This window comes from Ascaphus truei, unplaced genomic scaffold, assembly GCF_040206685.1.
Source record: "Ascaphus truei isolate aAscTru1 unplaced genomic scaffold, aAscTru1.hap1 HAP1_SCAFFOLD_412, whole genome shotgun sequence".
NCBI classification, from domain to species: domain Eukaryota; kingdom Metazoa; phylum Chordata; class Amphibia; order Anura; family Ascaphidae; genus Ascaphus; species Ascaphus truei.
Window position 1 is genome coordinate 294,450 of NW_027456743.1, and position 20,105 is coordinate 314,554.

The window sequence follows — 20,105 nt, forward strand, 5'->3', positions numbered from 1 at the left end:
ACTTTCCCTGCTGTTACAGTATGTACAGCTGTACTGGATAGCGCCGCTCCCACACACGCACACTTTCCCTGCTGTTACAGTATGTACAGCTGTACTGGATAGTGCCGCTCCCACACACGCACACTTTCCCTGCTGTTACAGTATGTACAGCTGTACTGGATAGTGCCGCTCCCACACACACACACTTTCCCTGCTGTTACAGTAAGTACAGCTGTACTGGATAGTGCCGCTCCCACACACGCACACTTTCCCTGCTGTTACAGTATGTACAGCTGTACTGGATAGTGCCGCTCCCACACACGCACACTTTCCCTGCTGTTACAGTATGTACAGCTGTACTGGATAGTGCCGCTCCCACACACGCACACTTTCCCTGCTGTTACAGTATGTACAGCTGTACTGGATAGTGCCGCTCCCACACACGCACACTTTCCCTGCTGTTACAGTATGTACAGCTGTACTGGATAGTGCCGCTCCCACACACGCACACTTTCCCTGCTGTTACAGTATGTACAGCTGTACTGGATAGCGCCGCTCCCACACACGCACACTTTCCCTGCTGTTACAGTAAGTACAGCTGTACTGGATAGTGCCGCTCTCACACACACACTTTCCCTGCTGTTACAGTATGTACAGCTGTACTGGATAGTGCCGCTCCCACACACGCACACTTTCCCTGCTGTTACAGTAAGTACAGCTGTACTGGATAGTGCCGCTCCCACACACGCACGCTTTCCCTGCTGTTACAGTATGTACAGCTGTACTGGATAGTGCCGCTCCCACACACGCACACTTTCCCTGCTGTTACAGTATGTACAGCTGTACTGGATAGTGCCGCTCCCACACACACACACTTTCCCTGCTGTTACAGTATGTACAGCTGTACTGGATAGCGCCGCTCCCACACACGCACACTTTCCCTGCTGTTACAGTAAGTACAGCTGTACTGGATAGTGCCGCTCCCACACACACACACTTTCCCTGCTGTTACAGTATGTACAGCTGTACTGGATAGCGCCGCTCCCACACACGCACACTTTCCCTGCTGTTACAGTATGTACAGCTGTACTGGATAGTGCCGCTCCCACACACGCACACTTTCCCTGCTGTTACAGTAAGTACAGCTGTACTGGATAGTGCCGCTCCCACACACGCACACTTTCCCTGCTGTTACAGTAAGTACAGCTGTACTGGATAGTGCACACTCCCACACACACACACTTTCCCTGCTGTTACAGTATGTACAGCTGTACTGGATAGTGCACACTCCCACACACGCACACTTTCCCTGCAGTTACAGTATGTACAGCTGTACTGGATAGTGCACGCTCCCTCACACGCACACTTTCCCTGCAGTTACAGTATGTACAGCTGTACTGGATAGCGCCGCTCCCACACACGCACACTTTCCCTGCTGTTACAGTATGTACAGCTGTACTGGATAGTGCCGCTCCCACACACGCACACTTTCCCTGCTGTTACAGTATGTACAGCTGTACTGGATAGTGCCGCTCCCACACACACACACTTTCCCTGCAGTTACAGTAAGTACAGCTGTACTGGATAGTGCCGCTCCCACACGCACACTTTCCCTGCTGTTACAGTAAGTACAGCTGTACTGGATAGTGCCGCTCCCTCACACGCACACTTTCCCTGCTGTTACAGTATGTACAGCTGTACTGGATAGTGCCGCTCCCACACACACACACTTTCCCTGCTGTTACAGTATGTACAGCTGTACTGGATAGTGCACGCTCCCACACACGCACACTTTCCCTGCTGTTACAGTATGTACAGCTGTACTGGATAGTGCCGCTCCCACACACGCACACTTTCCCTGCTGTTACAGTATGTACAGCTGTACTGGATAGTGCCGCTCCCTCACACGCACACTTTCCCTGCTGTTACAGTATGTACAGCTGTACTGGATAGTGCCGCTCCCACACACACACACTTTCCCTGCTGTTACAGTATGTACAGCTGTACTGGATAGTGCACGCTCCCACACACGCACACTTTCCCTGCTGTTACAGTATGTACAGCTGTACTGGATAGTGCCACTCTCACACACACACTTTCCCTGCTGTTACAGTAAGTACAGCTGTACTGGATAGCGCCGCTCCCACACACGCACACTTTCCCTGCAGTTACAGTATGTACAGCTGTACTGGATAGTGCCGCTCCCACACACACACACTTTCCCTGCTGTTACAGTATGTACAGCTGTACTGGATAGTGCACGCTCCCACACACGCACACTTTCCCTGCTGTTACAGTAAGTACAGCTGTACTGGATAGTGCACGCTCCCACACACGCACACTTTCCCTGCTGTTACAGTATGTACAGCTGTACTGGATAGTTCCGCTCCCACACACGCACACTTTCCCTGCTGTTACAGTATGTACAGCTGTACTGGATAGTGCCGCTCCCACACACGCACACTTTCCCTGCTGTTACAGTATGTACAGCTGTACTGGATAGTGCCGCTCCCACACGCACACTTTCCCTGCTGTTACAGTATGTACAGCTGTACTGGATAGTGCCGCTCCCACACACGCACGCTTTCCCTGCTGTTACAGTATGTACAGCTGTACTGGATAGTGCCGCTCCCACACACGCACACTTTCCCTGCTGTTACAGTAAGTACAGCTGTACTGGATAGTTCCGCTCCCACACACGCACGCTTTCCCTGCTGTTACAGTATGTACAGCTGTACTGGATAGTGCCGCTCCCACACACACACACACACTTTCCCTGCTGTTACAGTATGTACAGCTGTACTGGATAGTGCACGCTCCCACACACGCACACTTTCCCTGCTGTTACAGTATGTACAGCTGTACTGGATAGTGCCGCTCCCACACACGCACACTTTCCCTGCTGTTACAGTATGTACAGCTGTACTGGATAGTGCCGCTCTCACACACACACTTTCCCTGCTGTTACAGTATGTACAGCTGTACTGGATAGTGCACACTCCCACACACACACACTTTCCCTGCTGTTACAGTATGTACAGCTGTACTGGATAGTGCCGCTCCCACACACGCACGCTTTCCCTGCTGTTACAGTATGTACAGCTGTACTGGATAGTGCCGCTCCCACACACGCACACTTTCCCTGCAGTTACAGTATGTACAGCTGTACTGGATAGTGCACGCTCCCACACACGCACACTTTCCCTGCAGTTACAGTATGTACAGCTGTATTGGATAGTGCCGCTCCCACACACGCACACTTTCCCTGCTGTTACAGTATGTACAGCTGTACTGGATAGTGCCGCTCCCACACACGCACACTTTCCCTGCAGTTACAGTATGTACAGCTGTACTGGATAGTGCCGCTCCCACACACGCACACTTTCCCTGCTGTTACAGTATGTACAGCTGTACTGGATAGTGCCGCTCCCACACACACACACTTTCCCTGGAATAAACACACACAACAACGTTCTTTTTGTATAGATATATATATTTGTAAATAATTGAAACAAACACTTTCCATGGCACATGCACTTAACCGCCAATATGGAATACACACATTTGCTATAGCATAACTGAAATGTTCCACACAAAGTGGACCAGCATCTTTGTGAAGAATGAGGAAAAAAAAAATATTTTTTAGATAATCCCTTTATACAGCAGGGCCTATATTAAGTACAAAAAACAACGTATTTATAGTAAGACACAGGACATTTTCAGCAAAAGAAATAATGGTATAAACATGCAACATAATATCCCTAATATCCTAATATCCCATTTATCATTTGGGGATTTTTTTATTGGCATGTATGATTGATCTCTGACTGACACTCCGTTTCTGATTCACCTTCTTCCTCTTCTTCTTCTTCTTCCTTGTCTTCCTCCTCTTCCTTGTCTTCTTCTTCCTCCTCCTCTTCCTTGTCTTCCTCCTCTTCCTTGTCTTCTTCTCCTTCCTCGTCTTCCTCCTCTTCTTCCTGTGAAGTCATTTCTTCCTCTCTTTCCTTTTCTTTCTCACTAGAGATTTCCGGATAAATATTTATCAAACTGATATTGTCTACAAAATAAAAACCACAATTAGTTTAAGAAACAACATTATAGCATATTCCAGTGATGACAATTGCACCATCTAGATTGGTGGGTTACAAACTTTTTGGTTAAGGCCGCGCTTATAGTGCGGCGACGTCGCTCAAAAACAAATGCATTGCCGCCGCCGCGTGCGCTTATAGTAAGTGCGACGGCGACAATGCGACGGAGCGACGTCGCGAAAACTGGTAGCCAGCAAAATTTGATTTTTCAAGTGCTGTCGCCTCATGTGACAACCCCTGAACCAATCAAATGCCAGGAAGCCTGCGACGCCGCCGCACAGCGAAATATAACTTTCGACTGTGGCAACGGGTGACGTCACCCGTCGTGTCACCATCGCCGGCACTATAAGCGCGGCCTAAGGAACCCTAGAATTAGGTTATGAAATTGTGGGGAACCCCAACTTGTCAACCCCATCTTTCTTGTCTCTTTTCTCCCTCCTTCACAATCCCCCTTATGCTCTCCCTCTCACCCCCTCCCCCTAATGCTCCATCTCCCCCTTTAACTCTCACCCTTACGCACCCTCTCTCTTATACACACACACACACACACACACACACACACACTTCTCTCTCTTCTATACACACTCTCTTCTATACACACTCTCTTTTCTCTCTTCTATACACACACTCTTCTCTTTCTTCTATACACACACTCTTCTCTCTCTTCTATACACACACTCTCTGCTACACACACTCTTCTCTCTCTTCTATACACACACTCTCTTCTCTCTCTTCTACACACACTCTCTTCTCTCTCTTCTATACACACACTCTCTGCTACACACACTCTTCTCTCTCTTCTATACACACACTCTCTTCTCTCTCTTCTACACACACTCTCTTCTCTCTCTTCTATACACACACTCTCTGCTACACACACTCTTCTCTCTCTTCTATACACACACTCTCTTCTCTCTCTTCTACACACACTCTCTTCTCTCTCTTCTATACACACACTCTGCCCCTTTTTCATACACACCCTCTTTTCTCTCTTCTATACACACACTCTCTTCTCTCCCTGCAGCCAATGCTCCTAAGCAGATATGCTTTTAAGTAGAAATGTTTAAAGTAGTTATGAAGTTTAAAAAGGAAGTTCAAAAAGAAGTGGAAAAGTGGACATCACCTACTGCTTCTGATTCCTGCATTTGATCTACGTTGGAAAGGAGGATATCATCTATCCCAGACTGCACATCTCAACACATTACTATTGCTGTGATGCCACCTTTATTTTTTATATTTGCTGTGACCTCACTTATTTTCACATTATGCACATCCTTCCACCAGTCTCCTTATGTCTCTAACTCTATTCATATATCTCCATCTCTCCTTTCTTCCCCACTTCTCAGTTCACATGAACTCCTTTCTTACCTGCGCCCTCTGTCACCCCCACAGCTATACCCCCTGCACTAAAACACACCCCTACAAATCATCCTCACACATCCTCTTTCTATCCATGCTTCTCCTCCTCGCTTCTGGGGATATCTCTCCCAATCCTGGCCCATGCCTTATTTCTATATGCTCCCGTCCTCGCCTGCCAAATGCAACCTCTACTCCGTCTGGTGTTAACCCCTCCAACCTCATACCCATCCCCTGCCACCCTCCCTCCTCTCTCCCTTTCTCCTGTACACTTTGGAATGCTCGCTCCCTCTCTAACAAGTTCCTCTCTGTGCATGACTTCTTTCTCTCTCACTCCCTGCTTCTCTTTGCTATAACTGAGACTTGGCTCACTCAGTCTGACTCTGCTCTGGAAGCTGCCCTCTCTTATGGTGGCCTTTCCTTCTCCCACACTCCGCGCCCTGATGGCAGGGGTGGAGGCGTGGGGCTCCTGCTCTCCTCTCTCTGCCGTTACCGAACTCTTCCTATTCCCCCCTCTCTTGCCTTTCTCTCCTTTGAGGCTCACACTGTCCAGATCTTCTCTCCTCTCCCTGTTCATGTATCGCCCACCTACCTCTACTCATCCCCCTTCTGCCTTTCTCTCTCACTTTGAATCCTGGCTCTCTTTCTTCCTCTCCTCAGACTCCCCTGTTCTTCTCCTTGGGGACTTCAACTGCCACATTGATGACCCCTCTCTCCCTTGGGCTTCCCGCTTTCTCTCTCTAAACTCTTCTTTTGGCCTTCAACAGTGGACTGCAGCCAGCACCCACAAGGATGCCACTACTTAGACCTGGTTTTCACCAAAAACTTCTCTCTCGGAGGCGCATGCGCGGCAGGAGCAGAGACGGCAGCCTAATCTGATCGCTCCGAGACCCGCCGGCAGTAAACATACAAAGCGCACCGCAAAACTCATCAAAATTACATAAAAACTGCAGGATTTATTAGACACAAACATCAGGCATAAAAACAGCAAAATATGAGAAGTGAATCTCCTGATGGTGCTTCTAAATCCAGGATTGTGCAATGTTGGCCATAATGCCTGGGAGTCCGGGGTATGTTAATTGTATAAATGTATGAATGTGTGACAGGGTATATGGCTCACCATATGAAGCCTAACATGGACAGAGTAAACATAACCACTTATAAAAGCGAAACCACATGGGAGCCCTTATATAAAGAAACTCCCAGTGCAATCACTATGTGGATATAAAGTATCCTGTATCATAGGCTGGAGCCCTGCATATACCCTATAGTCACAGTGGCTATAGAAAAATAGTAAGTCACTCACTTATTAACCCCTTCTGCTCCATGACTGCGTGCATCCGTTCCGTTTTGTAGATAGAGTATGCGTAGGGAGATGGTGGAGCACTGCAAAGAATTAGGGCTGGAGGCAGATCCGTGAAAAGTAAAAATGCTTTATTCCAGGTGCATGGTAGCAACAGCTACATTAAAAAGGGTCCTCTAACGCGTTTCGCGCTATGACAGCGCTTTATCAAGGAGTAACTCCTGTCTCCCCTGATCCCCCTTATATGCTGTTCCCCACGGAGGTGATTTCGCGCCAAAAATCAGTCAAAACTCTGACTGAAGCTGAATCCACGTAAAAAACTACGGTGGCCTCATAGGGTAGAAACACCTCCGTGCTGAAAAAGCAAAGGCGGAAATACAAAAAACTACATACATAGCCAGATTGATGAACCTGGTGACGACACATAACATAGACATTGCCCAAGAATAAAAAATGAAGTAAATAGACTATAACATACTAAATAAAGAGATGAAAAGTACATGAAGTAAAAAAGCAACACATATGAAGAGATATGAAATAAATATTTAACTCTTATTAGATAACTGGGAACATGAAGAAATATACCCATCAGTAGACCCATCACTCTGATGATAGTGTATCTATTATCACTAAATATAATAATAAACATGAATGTTTAGGTTAAGTCAAAATCAAAAAAATAAACTAATCTCAATACAAAAATAATGGCAGTAATAATAAAGTTAAAGAGATACATATATATAATTATCATCTTAAAACAGAGAATTTGAAAGATACATTTATAAAGATAATAATGCTGTTATCATCCAGCAATAAGCTATTAAATTAACTTAATCCTATCAGAGTCATGGATATCAGAAAAAACCTAAGAATAAGGTATATTAATACAAATATTGATTCAATAGAAAAATATATTGGATTGAAATGTATATAATACTAATTATTTATGTACCTAATAATGAGCATATACATTAATAATAAGAGATTATTATGAAAAAATGGAGGTAAGAGTCAGAACATAAAGATTTTATAAGAAATGTATCAGTTCCCAATCTTGATTGATCCCATTTGGGTATAGGGAATCCATGGTGAAAATCCAGAACATCTCACGTCTATTGAGCATGTTCAATCTGTCACCACCACGAATGGGTGGAGGAACATGCTCAATAGCCGAAAAAGAGAAGTTCTGGATGCCTCCATGTGCGCAATGGGCAAAATGACGTGACACCGGATGTGTAGTAGTAAGGTTTTTTATAGCTCTGACATGCTCCATAATCCTAATTTTCAGTGGTCTTATGGTGCGTCCAATGTAGTGTTTTCCACACCCACAATTAAGTATGTATACAATAAAGCTGGAATTACAATTGTAAGAAATCCAATTTAGCAATAATTATATTGTAATGAATGAATCTGTTATCAAAGGCAGAATGTTAAAGTATACAGTATAATAGTCTGGACTTTCCTTCATATCTATATATTATATCTGATTGTATTTTCGGTTATAGAGTTATTTTGACGGTGCAGCTGTCCTAAAAGGTCAGAGTAGGCAGAAACCCTGTTTAGGTTTGACACTGAGTGACTATTGACAACTGTGACTTTAGATGAGAGTAGAGGCTGTGACAAAAGCTCTGAGACTCTTCCAGTCCTTACTGTATTTGGTATTCTATGTTTAGAATAAGTGTGCCGTTTGTTATGCGATCATAGTTTGAAACTGCAGGACCTAATTTGGAATAGAAATATATATTAAGAGAGCTGATTCAAGGAATATTTTATGGATAAATACAACAGTGAGCTTAGTAAGCTTTAGGAAGGAAGGAAGGATGAGGAGAATATAGGCCAGAGGAAGAAAGACCAGGCCAGAGTGATGATATCATGAAGAGGAGAAAGAAATGTTAATACCTGGAGAGATTAACAGAAAGAAGGTTACTATGTGCAACTATTCTTAAGAATATCAATCTATTTGAAACATCATCGTCATTCTTACTATTTTTGTATGTAAGTAATTATTTTCAAAATAAACGTTTTGTTTTTGTGTGCAAACGACAAGAATGCTGAATTCTGTTATACTGACGTAAATCTATACAAAAAGCGAATTTAAGGACATTTAACATTGGCGAGCCAGCCTTCATTCAGTTTTTTCGTCACATTTGGATTAGAGGGGGTGTGGTCGATACATCCTGGATCCAAGATTTGAGAAAAAATTGAAACGAACCGAAGAAAAAAAGAAGTGTCAAGTTTTTGGTAGATTTGACTACAGTTGATTAACAGATCAGAGACAGAGAACCACGTTTCACGAATCTCCTAGAGGGAGACGGACTGTTCGGGGGTTGCCTTTGTCTGGTCAAGTTTCCCAAGGAAGAAGGTACATTTGCGGGACGTGCAGGGAGCATTGTCTGGTGCATTTGTATGCGCTGAATGGAATAGCGTGGAATTTCTTCAAAGAAACGTTGCGACGTTTGTGGGGGAACAATTCGAGTTTTTGCAGCACAAGTTTTCGGTGAAAGAAAATACTTAACAAAACGTAAGTAATGGAATTTATTAATTCATATGCAAATGACAGTAATATGATGTTAAATGTGTTACCTCATACATCTACTGACACTGAATTATGGAATTCTCTGTGGAATCAGGTGCAAATAGAAAATGAGAGAATAGATAAGAAAATACTAACTATGCATAAAGATAAGAAAAAATTAAGAAATGTCATGAAAATGATCAAAGTGTTTAATTTGATGGTTTTCAATGATGAGAATTCGCATAAAATTGAAGTTGTAAAAACTGATCAATGTTCAAATTGTAACATTTTACATAAACGCATACATGAGTTAGAAAAACAAATTGAAACATCCAATATCAAATTTGCATGCGCTGCTGGTAAAGACAAAAAGAAAAAAGATACTCAAGGGGCGTCTTTTATTCCTAGTTCTAGTGCAGAAGTAGATGTGACTGACATAAGCAGCACAGAACTGACAAGGAAAAAGTTCCATGACAAAGCAGCCACACTGAATTTAAAAATTCATGATCATTTAATGAAGGTATTAAAAGATATACCTGATTATGAGAATCACCTGGATGCATTTCATAATGCAGACATTTTTGAATCTTATACAGATCGATTTAATTTGACTGAGGAACAAAGAAATAAGATTTACAAACTGTGGTTACCAACTCACATGAGTCGAAGGTTAAAAATACCTGTCAGCATGCCTCAAGTGGATGATAACGGTGATTTTATACAAGGGTCTTGCATTGACAGGCTTAATCAATTAATTTACATTTCCACCGGACATGCCATTACAGTTGATATTTTGGAAGATCTTAAACCCAAAATTACAGAGGATACTTTTGAGTTTATGTTAAAATTCCAGACTGCATACAAATTACTGTTTTCTGATCAAGATTCTGAAGAGAAAATGATTAGAGCATTTGTAAAAAAAATTACATTTTTAGATCCAGTAACATTAGCAATTGCTTCGGAGAAAGAATCATTAGAAGTTGCTGCTCTTTTTATTGATAATATTAGACGTCAGCTTTTGCAGAATAATCCCAGACTTAAAATCTCAGAAATTGTTAATGATAGAAATGCCTTTCATGCCACTCAAAAAAGTAACAGCTCTTGGAACAGTCAGAGTGACAGGAGTGACAACTGCAGAACAGACAAGCCTTTGCGGCTGCAAAGTTTAAAATGTTTTCATTGCGGAGAAATCGGGCATTATAGAAGAAACTGTGACAAATTCTTAGATCTACAAAAAAGTTTGCGGAAAGAGAATGTATTTGTTCAGCACACAGACACTAATGATCTCACACACAAACAGGTTTGTAACATAACTCACATAGACGAAACAGTTAATTCATCCTGACTAGACTATCTGAAACCACGTCCTCTTGAAGTATTAACTCCAGTAATTTTGGATAAAGAAGGAACCTTAGGGGGGTTTGATACAAAGTTTTTAATAGATACTGGGGCACAGTTAAGTGTAACAAAAGAAAAGTTACCAATGTTGCCAGGAACACCTCTTTGTAATATTGTGGATTTAGGCAATAAGGCAATTTGGAAAAATTCTAAAGGAAGAAAGCCTGTGTTAATTAATCCTTCTGAATATGGTAACGAGAGAAGTGTTTGTCCAATTAAAATGGTCACCAGTGAGTTTCAATTACATGAAATCAGTAATAATTTTTGTGTCAAGCCAACACTTAAGAAAGATTTCCAAATAACACAAAAAACAGGACAGGATTTTCTCACTGAAGGAAATGCAATAGTTGATTCCTTGGCTAAGGAAGAGGTTTTAACAGAACAGAATGTAGTGCTTACAGAGACTAGTGCCACAGCGACAGTCAGACACAAAGATATGCAGCTCCTTTCCTTTACAGAGAAACAGGCAAAGGATACGTCCATTGCTATTTCCCGGGTTGATTTAAAGCCTTCTCGTGTCCATAAAGAAAAGGCCATAAATCATGAAAGTTTGGGTCACGTAGGACAAGAGACACTTTTGGAAAGTTTAAAAGGAAATCCTAGGCTCAAAAGACAAAAACCACCTTTCCAATGTATTGCACCAGCAGATGGCTCAGGGTCCACATTGCAAATTGATCACAATGGTTCCTTACCCTCAGGGAAGAATAGGTTAAAACATGCTTGGATGACGAGAGCTGTCTTTTCAAAATGGGTTGAGAGCATTCTGGTCAAGCAAAATGATGCAATTACTACAGCACGAGTTTTTTGGAATCATGTTTTTTCCAGATGGGGTTTTCCACGCATTCTTGAGTCAGATAAGGGTTCTCATTTCACAGGTTTAGTGATTAAAGTTACATGTGAAATTTTAGGGATTAAATAAAGATTTAAAGTATCATCCATAATCAGTTGGTAGAATAGGATTTAAAATTTAGGAATTAAAATAGATCTTCTGTATTTCCAAAATTTTAAAAGGGGGGAAGTGAAGTAGATGACAATTATGATCGGTTTTTTTAATGAAAAAAGTATTTGGTAAACAAATTGAGAAGGATCTTATGATATAATTAACATTATGATAAAGGTTATGTTTGTGATTTATTTACGTAATATGTCGATTGTAAGTGTATGGTCCAGATGGACTAAGGTTAAATATATTTACCAATATAATGATACTGCTATATTTTTACAGGTCATATGTAATTGTGTGATGAATAAAGAATACGATTGGATGATCGGAGTCAAGAAGAATGAGGAAAATCAACAAGAGTCATCACCGATGGGACTGAATATTTTTTCATTTTTTAGGAAAAAGAACAAAATGACTATTTTTATTATATTTATTACTACTGGGACTATTGAAAGAAATAATCAATACTGAAAAAGTACAACGGGGAATTACATCTCTAGGAGTACAACAAAGTTTGCTAGAAGAATTGTTATTGGTTCAAAATTATACAGATTTATGGGTGCGATGTACAGTATGTACAAGTATTATTATTTTTTCTTTAAAAGTCCATATTGGGAAAAGAAAGAGTTTTATTTCCTATAACAGTACTAGAAATAGTGGTAATAATATTCAGTTATTATTTTATAGTCTCCAATATCCAGATTTTTATTTTTTACACAATTATAGCAAGACTTAACGGATAGATTTTTTACGCTTGTTTACATTTTTATTCTAAAATACTTTGTTTATTACGCCAGGTCAAGATTATTTATCATTCATGCTTACTTTGTATTGAAACAGTAAAAACATTTAATGTTTGAAGAATTAAATTGTATTGGAGGAAATCAGTAGGAATATATTTACACATTTTTGAGAGATGTAAATATGCTTCCATTACAATTTAATATAGCTCAAATAAATGAGTTTGAGTTCTCTTGAGAGAAATGGACTGAAGAACTTTAAAAAGATGAAGGTTTACTTCAGATGTTACAAAAACAATAAAAAGCAGAAATTGTTTTTCAACATGAAGAAGGTAAACTAAAAGAGATAGAACACGATGAGTAATTACAGACTCAATGGGCAAAGTTTTAAAGAAATCTGTTATAATGTATCAGTATTGGGAAATATTTCATTTGTCTTCATCATTGTACGTTGTTATAACATGATATATTGTTTTTCAGCAATTGGTAATATGTATTGTGAAGGCAGAGTAATTCAGAGGTATGCTGTATTCTGACATTCTGTTTGATAAGTTTTGAATGTGATATGTATGGTTGTTTGAAAGATTTATAGTGATTCTATTACAATCTAATTTAGGGGGGCTGTAAGAAATCCAATTTAGCAATAATTATATTGTAATGAATGAATCTGTTATCAAAGGCAGAATGTTAAAGTATACAGTATAATAGTCTGGACTTTCCTTCATATCTATATATTACTGTATATCTGATTGTATTTTCGGTTATAGAGTTATTTTGACGGTGCAGCTGTCCTAAAAGGTCAGAGTAGGCAGAAACCCTGTTTAGGTTTGACACTGAGTGACTATTGACAACTGTGACTTTAGATGAGAGTAGAGGCTGTGACAAAAGCTCTGAGACTCTTCCAGTCCTTACTGTATTTGGTATTCTATGTTTAGAATAAGTGTGCCGTTTGTTATGCGATCATAGTTTGAAACTGCAGGACCTAATTTGGAATAGAAATATATATTAAGAGAGCTGATTCAAGGAATATTTTATGGATAAATACAACAGTGAGCTTAGTAAGCTTTAGGAAGGAAGGAAGGATGAGGAGAATATAGGCCAGAGGAAGAAAGACCAGGCCAGAGTGATGATATCATGAAGAGGAGAAAGAAATGTTAATACCTGGAGAGATTAACAGAAAGAAGGTTACTATGTGCAACTATTCTTAAGAATATCAATCTATTTGAAACATCATCGTCATTCTTACTATTTTTGTATGTAAGTAATTATTTTCAAAATAAACGTTTTGTTTTTGTGTGCAAACGACAAGAATGCTGAATTCTGTTATACTGACGTAAATCCATACAAAAAGCGAATTTAAGGACATTTAACAACAATTAATAAATGTAGATATTTTTATAGTTTTTTTAGGTTTTAACGCATTGATGCATTTCAGTGGTGTGGCATATTGGCAAACCACACAATGGGCACATTTAAAAAAACCTATAGAACATAGAAGCAGGGTAGCCAGTTAAAGATTTTAAAGATTAAAGGTTCGAACTAACCAAAGTTTCACTTTACACAAGATGAGTTATAGTTGAGTTCTATAATATTGTTTACATGCTGATTAATAAAAATAATGTTTTTGCTGCCGGCGGAGGGGCGGATGTCTGCCCTCTCTATTGCCTGTTGGCATGTGCCTCTGGGGTTGGACTGTGGCCTTAAGCCACAGCCTAATCAAAGACCTGGGCTTCCGCGGCCTGGATGGTTTCCCACAACCCTACATGGGAAACTGGGAACATCTGGAGTCTGAACGGTATTCCCGGGCAGCAAACCACAGGTCTCCGAAGACCAAATTGGTTTCCCTTGTTTGTATAACAAGGTTGCATGTTCCCTTTTCACTCCCCTATGTGTTTTCCTCCCCCCCCCCCTCAGGTATCCTCAGAAAAGACAACTTGGCAACACAAGACCTGCAGCTCCACTACCGCCATCCTCCGGGACATCGCGACTCGGGTAGGCAGAGAAAACTGTACACATACGCAGACTCATTACACACACAAAGATGGCATTAACATTCATCTCCCAGAATGTCAAGGGATTTAATTCCCCCCAAAAGCGTAGAATAGCTTTTGCTGAATTTAAGCGCAGAAACTCCGATGTTCTCTTCCTTCAGGAGACGCATTATTGTCTCAATAAAAATCCGAGTTTTATAGACAAACATTATAGGAAATTCTATCTGGCGTCAGCCAAGGAAAAAACAAAGGGTGTGGCTATCTTGATCCACAATAGAGTCCCATTCGTGATGGAAAAAATAAAACGTGACCCAGAAGGTAGATATATTATCCTGGTAGGCACATTGCAGCAATGTAGAGTAACTTTGGCGTGTGTATATGCCCCCTGCGAAAATGATCCCCAGTTCTTTACAGAGTTCTTTCTCAAGTTTCAAAACTGGGCAAGTGGTAATGTGATATTAGCGGGAGATTTTAACAAGGCCCTAGACCATCGAATTGATAGATCTCCGAGACAGGAGAAGGGGAGACAAGCAGGAACCAAAGAGCTACTAGAGGGGCTACGAAGGGGATGTCTGGTGGACATATGGCGAGAACAACACCCAGGTGAGCGCACATATACATTTTACTCGCACCCACACGACAGCTATAGTAGACTTGACCACTTCTTTGTATCGAGTAGAATGGTCCCACAAATTTCCAACACTCTAATCCATGACATTACATGGTCGGATCATGCGTCTATTGAGCTAAGATGCACACAAATTAGACAGGTTAGCCCGGGAGCAAACTGGAAACTAAACGAGTCCCTTATTAAAATACCTGAATTGGCACAGGCAGTCAAAGACGAGATCAGACAATTTTTTATCACAAACACAGGCACTGTGGAATCCCACACTACACTGTGGGAGGCTCACAAAGCCACAATAAGAGGGACTCTGATTGGTCTCGCAGCAAGACGTAAAAGACAAAGAGAGTCGAAATTGACACAACTATATAAGAGGTTACATGAACTCTCTGCTCTACATAGCCGATCAGGCGGAGAGGACATTCTTAAGGAGCTGAAAGATATAAGAATTGAGCTTAATCTTCTCCTCACATCCCAGGCTGAGAGAGACATAAGTTGGACCAAGAGGAAATTTTTTGAGAAAGCCAACAAGCCGGACACTATGTTAGCTAACAGGATCCGTAATAGGCAACCGAGTTATAACATACAAACTCTAAAAACCAAATCGGGGGAGATGACCTCCAACCCCAAACGCATAGTGGAAGAGTTTAAGCTTTATTATGAACAGCTATATAATGGGGAGAAAGTGACACACAATCCAAAAACAAACAAACTTTTACAGTCCTTCTTAGAGGAAGCAGCCTTACCTGGGCTGAGCAGTCTGGAGAATGAGGCAGTTCAATCTGATTTCACGTTAGAGGAATTGACAGCGGTAATCAAACATCTCAAACCCTCCAAGGCCCCAGGCCCAGATGGGTTTTCTAATTTATATTACAAGAAATTTATAGGGGTGCTAGCACCACATATGCTCAAGTTATTTAATGGAGTTCTGGCGGGGGAACCCTTTTCGGCCCAGATGCTTCAGGCATCGATATCTATAATTTATAAAAAGGACAAAGATCCAACAAATTGCCAAAGTTATCGGCCAATATCCTTAATCAATTCGGATGTTAAAATATATTCCAAACTATTGGCCAATAGATTGAGTACGATCATGCCAAGGCTTATCCACCCGGACCAGGTTGGCTTTATTAGAGACAGACAAGCGGCCGACAACACAAGAAAAATAATAGATATTATTAACTTCATTAACGCCAACGGGATCCGAGGAGTAGTTTTAAGTTTAGACGCGGAGAAGGCCTTTGACAGGATCGATTGGCCATACATGGAATCCACGCTTGAGGCATTCGGGTTTGGAAACAAAACTATAAGGGCAATAAAAGCATTATACACAACCCCGACCGCCAGGGTGATACACTAGGGCTTCCCATCGGATTTGTTTAAAATTAAAAGCCGTACCAGACAGGGCTGCCCACTATCGCCCTTGTTGTTCGCCCTATGCGTGGAACCGTTAGCGGCACACATACGTCGTAACCCAGACATTGCCGGAGTGCAAATACGTTCCCAAGAGCATAAAATCGCTCTATACGCAGATGACATTATATTATCTTTGACAAAACCGCTCACTTCGTTGCCCAATCTGTTCGCTCTACTGGAAAAATTTAGCAGAATCTCCGGCTTTAAGATCAATCAATCAAAATCGGAGGCGCTGAATCTAAATATTCCAAAGGAGACAGAGAAACTAATTGAGATCAACTTTCAATTTAAATGGCAGACCAGAGCTATAAAATACCTAGGAATCTTTCTCACTAAACATAGCCACAATCTTTATCAGGAGAACTACCCGAGACTCCTAAGAGCCCTCACAAAGGAACTTAAAGAGTGGTCTGCATATGGGATATCCTGGATTGGTAGGATCTTTTGTGTGAAAATGAACCTCCTCCCTAGGATACTATACCTGTTCCAAACCCTTCCGATACCCGTAGTAAGATCAGACATTACAGAACTGCAGAAAGCAGTTATGAAATTCATTTGGAAAAATAAAAAACCAAGGGTAAAAACGTCAATTATGCAAAGGCCTAAGGAAACTGGAGGTCTGGCAGTACCGAGCTTGATGGCTTACTATAAAGCGGCCCAACTATGCCAAATTACGCAGTGGCATGGCGATCCGGAGCTGAGGCGATGGGTAGCTTTGGAGAAGGAGGTTTGTGCCCCGCTAGAGCTCAAGGATCTTATTTGGTATCCTAAACCTAGACTAAAAGATCTCAAGAACCCGCTATCCTCTGTGTTGAACTCTCTCTCGGTCTGGGAGACGACTAAAAATAGGCACTCATTGACCTCAAAAGATTCACTAATGGCCCCTTTATATGGAAATCCGGACTTTGCTCCGGGGCTAATTGATAGGAACTTCACACTCTGGCAAAATTTGGGACTAAGAAGGCTTAAGGACCTGGAGGGCCGAGACACAATCAAAACATTTGATATTTTACAGTCAGAAACGGACTTACCTAACACAGACTTCCTTAGATACCTCCAGGTTCGGGCATTTTATACCAAACACCCAAACAGACCACCACTAACCAATTTTGAAAAGCTCTGTGATCGGGGAACCGATACACGGGGACTCATCTCTGCTCTTTACAGAGAGGTGGCCAGGACAGACATTGGTGACTCACATAGACCCAGTTTCATGACTCAATGGGAGACAGACCTGACAGGACCGTTAGAAGACAAAGACTGGACAGCAATTTTTAAAGCTGCGGCCAGCAGTTCGATTTGTACGACATTGAAGGAGAACTCATATAAAGTATTATTGAGGTGGTACCTCACCCCAGTTAGACTGGCAAAATTTGTCGCGGGCGCTTCCCCACTCTGTCCTAGACAGTGTGGGGAACAGGGAGATCTGGTACATATGCTGTGGTCTTGTCCACGAATCATACCCGTCTGGACACAAATTAGAGATTGGCTACAGACTGTCTTTTTGGGCCTCAAAATTCAACTAGATCCGTGGGTTTTCCTATTAGGTAAGCCCACAGAAGAGGTATCTAGATCAGGAAATAAACTAATAGCACACTTTGCTACGGCGATGAGGTGCGAGACCGCAGCGTTGTGGAATCAGAATGCAATTCCATCGATAGACAAAATTCGGAATAGAATTTGGTTCGCTTGCCAGATGGAAAAGTTGACAAGTCTAGTCAACGACACTGGCTCAAATTTCCAAAAAGTCTGGTCATTGTGGCTGGCACAGACCGATATCCCAGGGATGAGCAATGCCACCGTCTAGCTTTGATAGTAGCAGGTGGGCTTTCCTTCAATGGCGGAACAGACACACGGGAGGGTTGACAAAAAGCTCGAAATTTAGGACAAAAGGAAGGGATTTACGCCTTTCCCTGATCGTCGGACTCGGTGTGGTGATAGATGGGTCAGTTCAGAACATGCAGAAAGAGCCAGGTTTAGTGGAATACTCGGAGGAGATTACACTCTTCCTCTAGCCGCTACATGCCCCTCCCCCCCCCTCACCATCCCCTTTCACATCTCCCCCCTTCCATGTTCGTTTTGATGTTGTATGTCATAAAGCTGACTAAATGACACCAATGTGATATTGGATTGTACTATCTTTGAAAAAAACAATAAAAGAAAGTTAAAAAAAAAAAAAAAAAAAAACTTCTCTCTCTCCGATTTCTCCATTTCCCCTTTTCCTCTCTCTGACCATCACCTCATCTCATTCTCTCTATCTCGCTTCTCCCCTTCTCCACCTACGTCTACCCCCCGGTTCTGCAGAAACCTGCGCTCTATTCACTTACCTGACTTTGAGTCCACTTTACGCTCCTCCCTCTCCTCTCTCAGCTCTGCTACAGACCCTGACAACCTGGTCAGGAACTACAACTCTGCCTTGTCCTCCTCTCTTGATCTACATGCCCCGCTTTCTCTCTGACGCACTCGCCCTTCTAACCCTAGACCCTGGTTAAATTCCCACACGCGCATGCTGCGATCCTGCACTCGTTCCTCTGAACGCCTCTGGAGGAAATCTCATACTCTCGCAGACTTCCTTCAATACAAATTTATGCTATCCTGTTTCAACTCTGCCCTCTCGCAAGCTAAACAAGCCTACTTTTCTTCACTAACCAACATGCACAAGTCTAACCCACGTCGACTTTTCTCTGGCTTTGATACTCTACTCAGACTACCCTCAGCTGCCTCTCCTTCCTCCATCTCCGCTCAGGACAATGCTGACCATTTTAAGGAAAAGGTGGAATCCATACGTCAGAACATCCCCTCTGTTTCTTCCTCCCATCCTACACCTCTTCCTAACTCTCATCCTGCCTTCCTTGAATCTTTTTCCACTGTCTCAGAGGAGGATGTGTCGCTGTTGATCGCCTCTTCTCCCTCTACCACTTGCCCTCTTGACCCCATTCCCTCCCATCTCCTAAAACCTCTTGCTCCTACTATAATCCCTACGCTCACACACATTTTTAACTCCTCCCTCTGCTCTGGAACCTTTCCATCCTCCTTCAAACATGCAACAGTCATACCATTACTCAAAAACAGCAAGCTTTACCCTACCTGTCTTTCTAACTATCGACCTGTCTCCCTCCTGCCTTTTGCCTCTAAACTCATTGAACGTCTTGTATTCTCTCGCTTGCTCCATTTTCTCAACACCTATTCTCTCCTAGACCCTCTACAATCTGGCTTCCACACTGCTCACTCCACGGAAACAGCCCTCACTAAAATAACTGACGACCTCCATGCTGCCAAATACAGAGGTCATTACACTCTGCTCATATTACTCGACCTCTCTGCAGCATTTGACACCGTGGACAACCCTCTTCTCCTTCACATTCTCCATACTCTTGGTATTCGGAACAAAGCTCTATCCTGGATCTCATCCTACCTCTCCCATCGTACTTTCAGTGTCTCTTCTGCTAACACCTCCTCCTCCTCTATTGATCTCTCTGTGGGGGTACCCCAGGGCTCTGTCCTGGGACCTCTTCTCTTTTCTCTGTATACACTCTCTCTAGGTGACCTAATAACATCTTTTGGGTTTAATTATCACCTCTATGCTGACGACACACAAATATACTTTTCAACACCCGACCTTACACCTGCTGTACAAACCAAAGTTTCTGAATGTCTCTCTGCTATATCATCCTGGATGGCCATCCGCCGCCTTAAACTCAACATGGCTAAAACAGAGCTCCTCATACTTCCTCCCAAACCTGGCCCTACT

At 42.2% G+C, this 20,105-nt stretch overlaps 1 protein-coding gene across 2 annotated transcripts in view; it reads right to left on the reverse strand.

The window, feature by feature from the left end:
- Window positions 1-3,466: 3,466 nt before the first annotated feature.
- LOC142484001 (uncharacterized) overlaps window positions 3,467-20,105 on the reverse strand; it is a 62,572-nt gene continuing 45,933 nt past the window's right edge. For both annotated transcript variants that reach the window (XM_075583957.1, XM_075583958.1), the window contains exon 4: window positions 3,467-4,036. In XM_075583957.1, coding sequence (XP_075440072.1) covers window positions 3,780-4,036 — 257 coding nt within the window. In that variant the 3' untranslated portion in view covers window positions 3,467-3,779. The remainder of the gene's footprint in view (window positions 4,037-20,105) is intronic.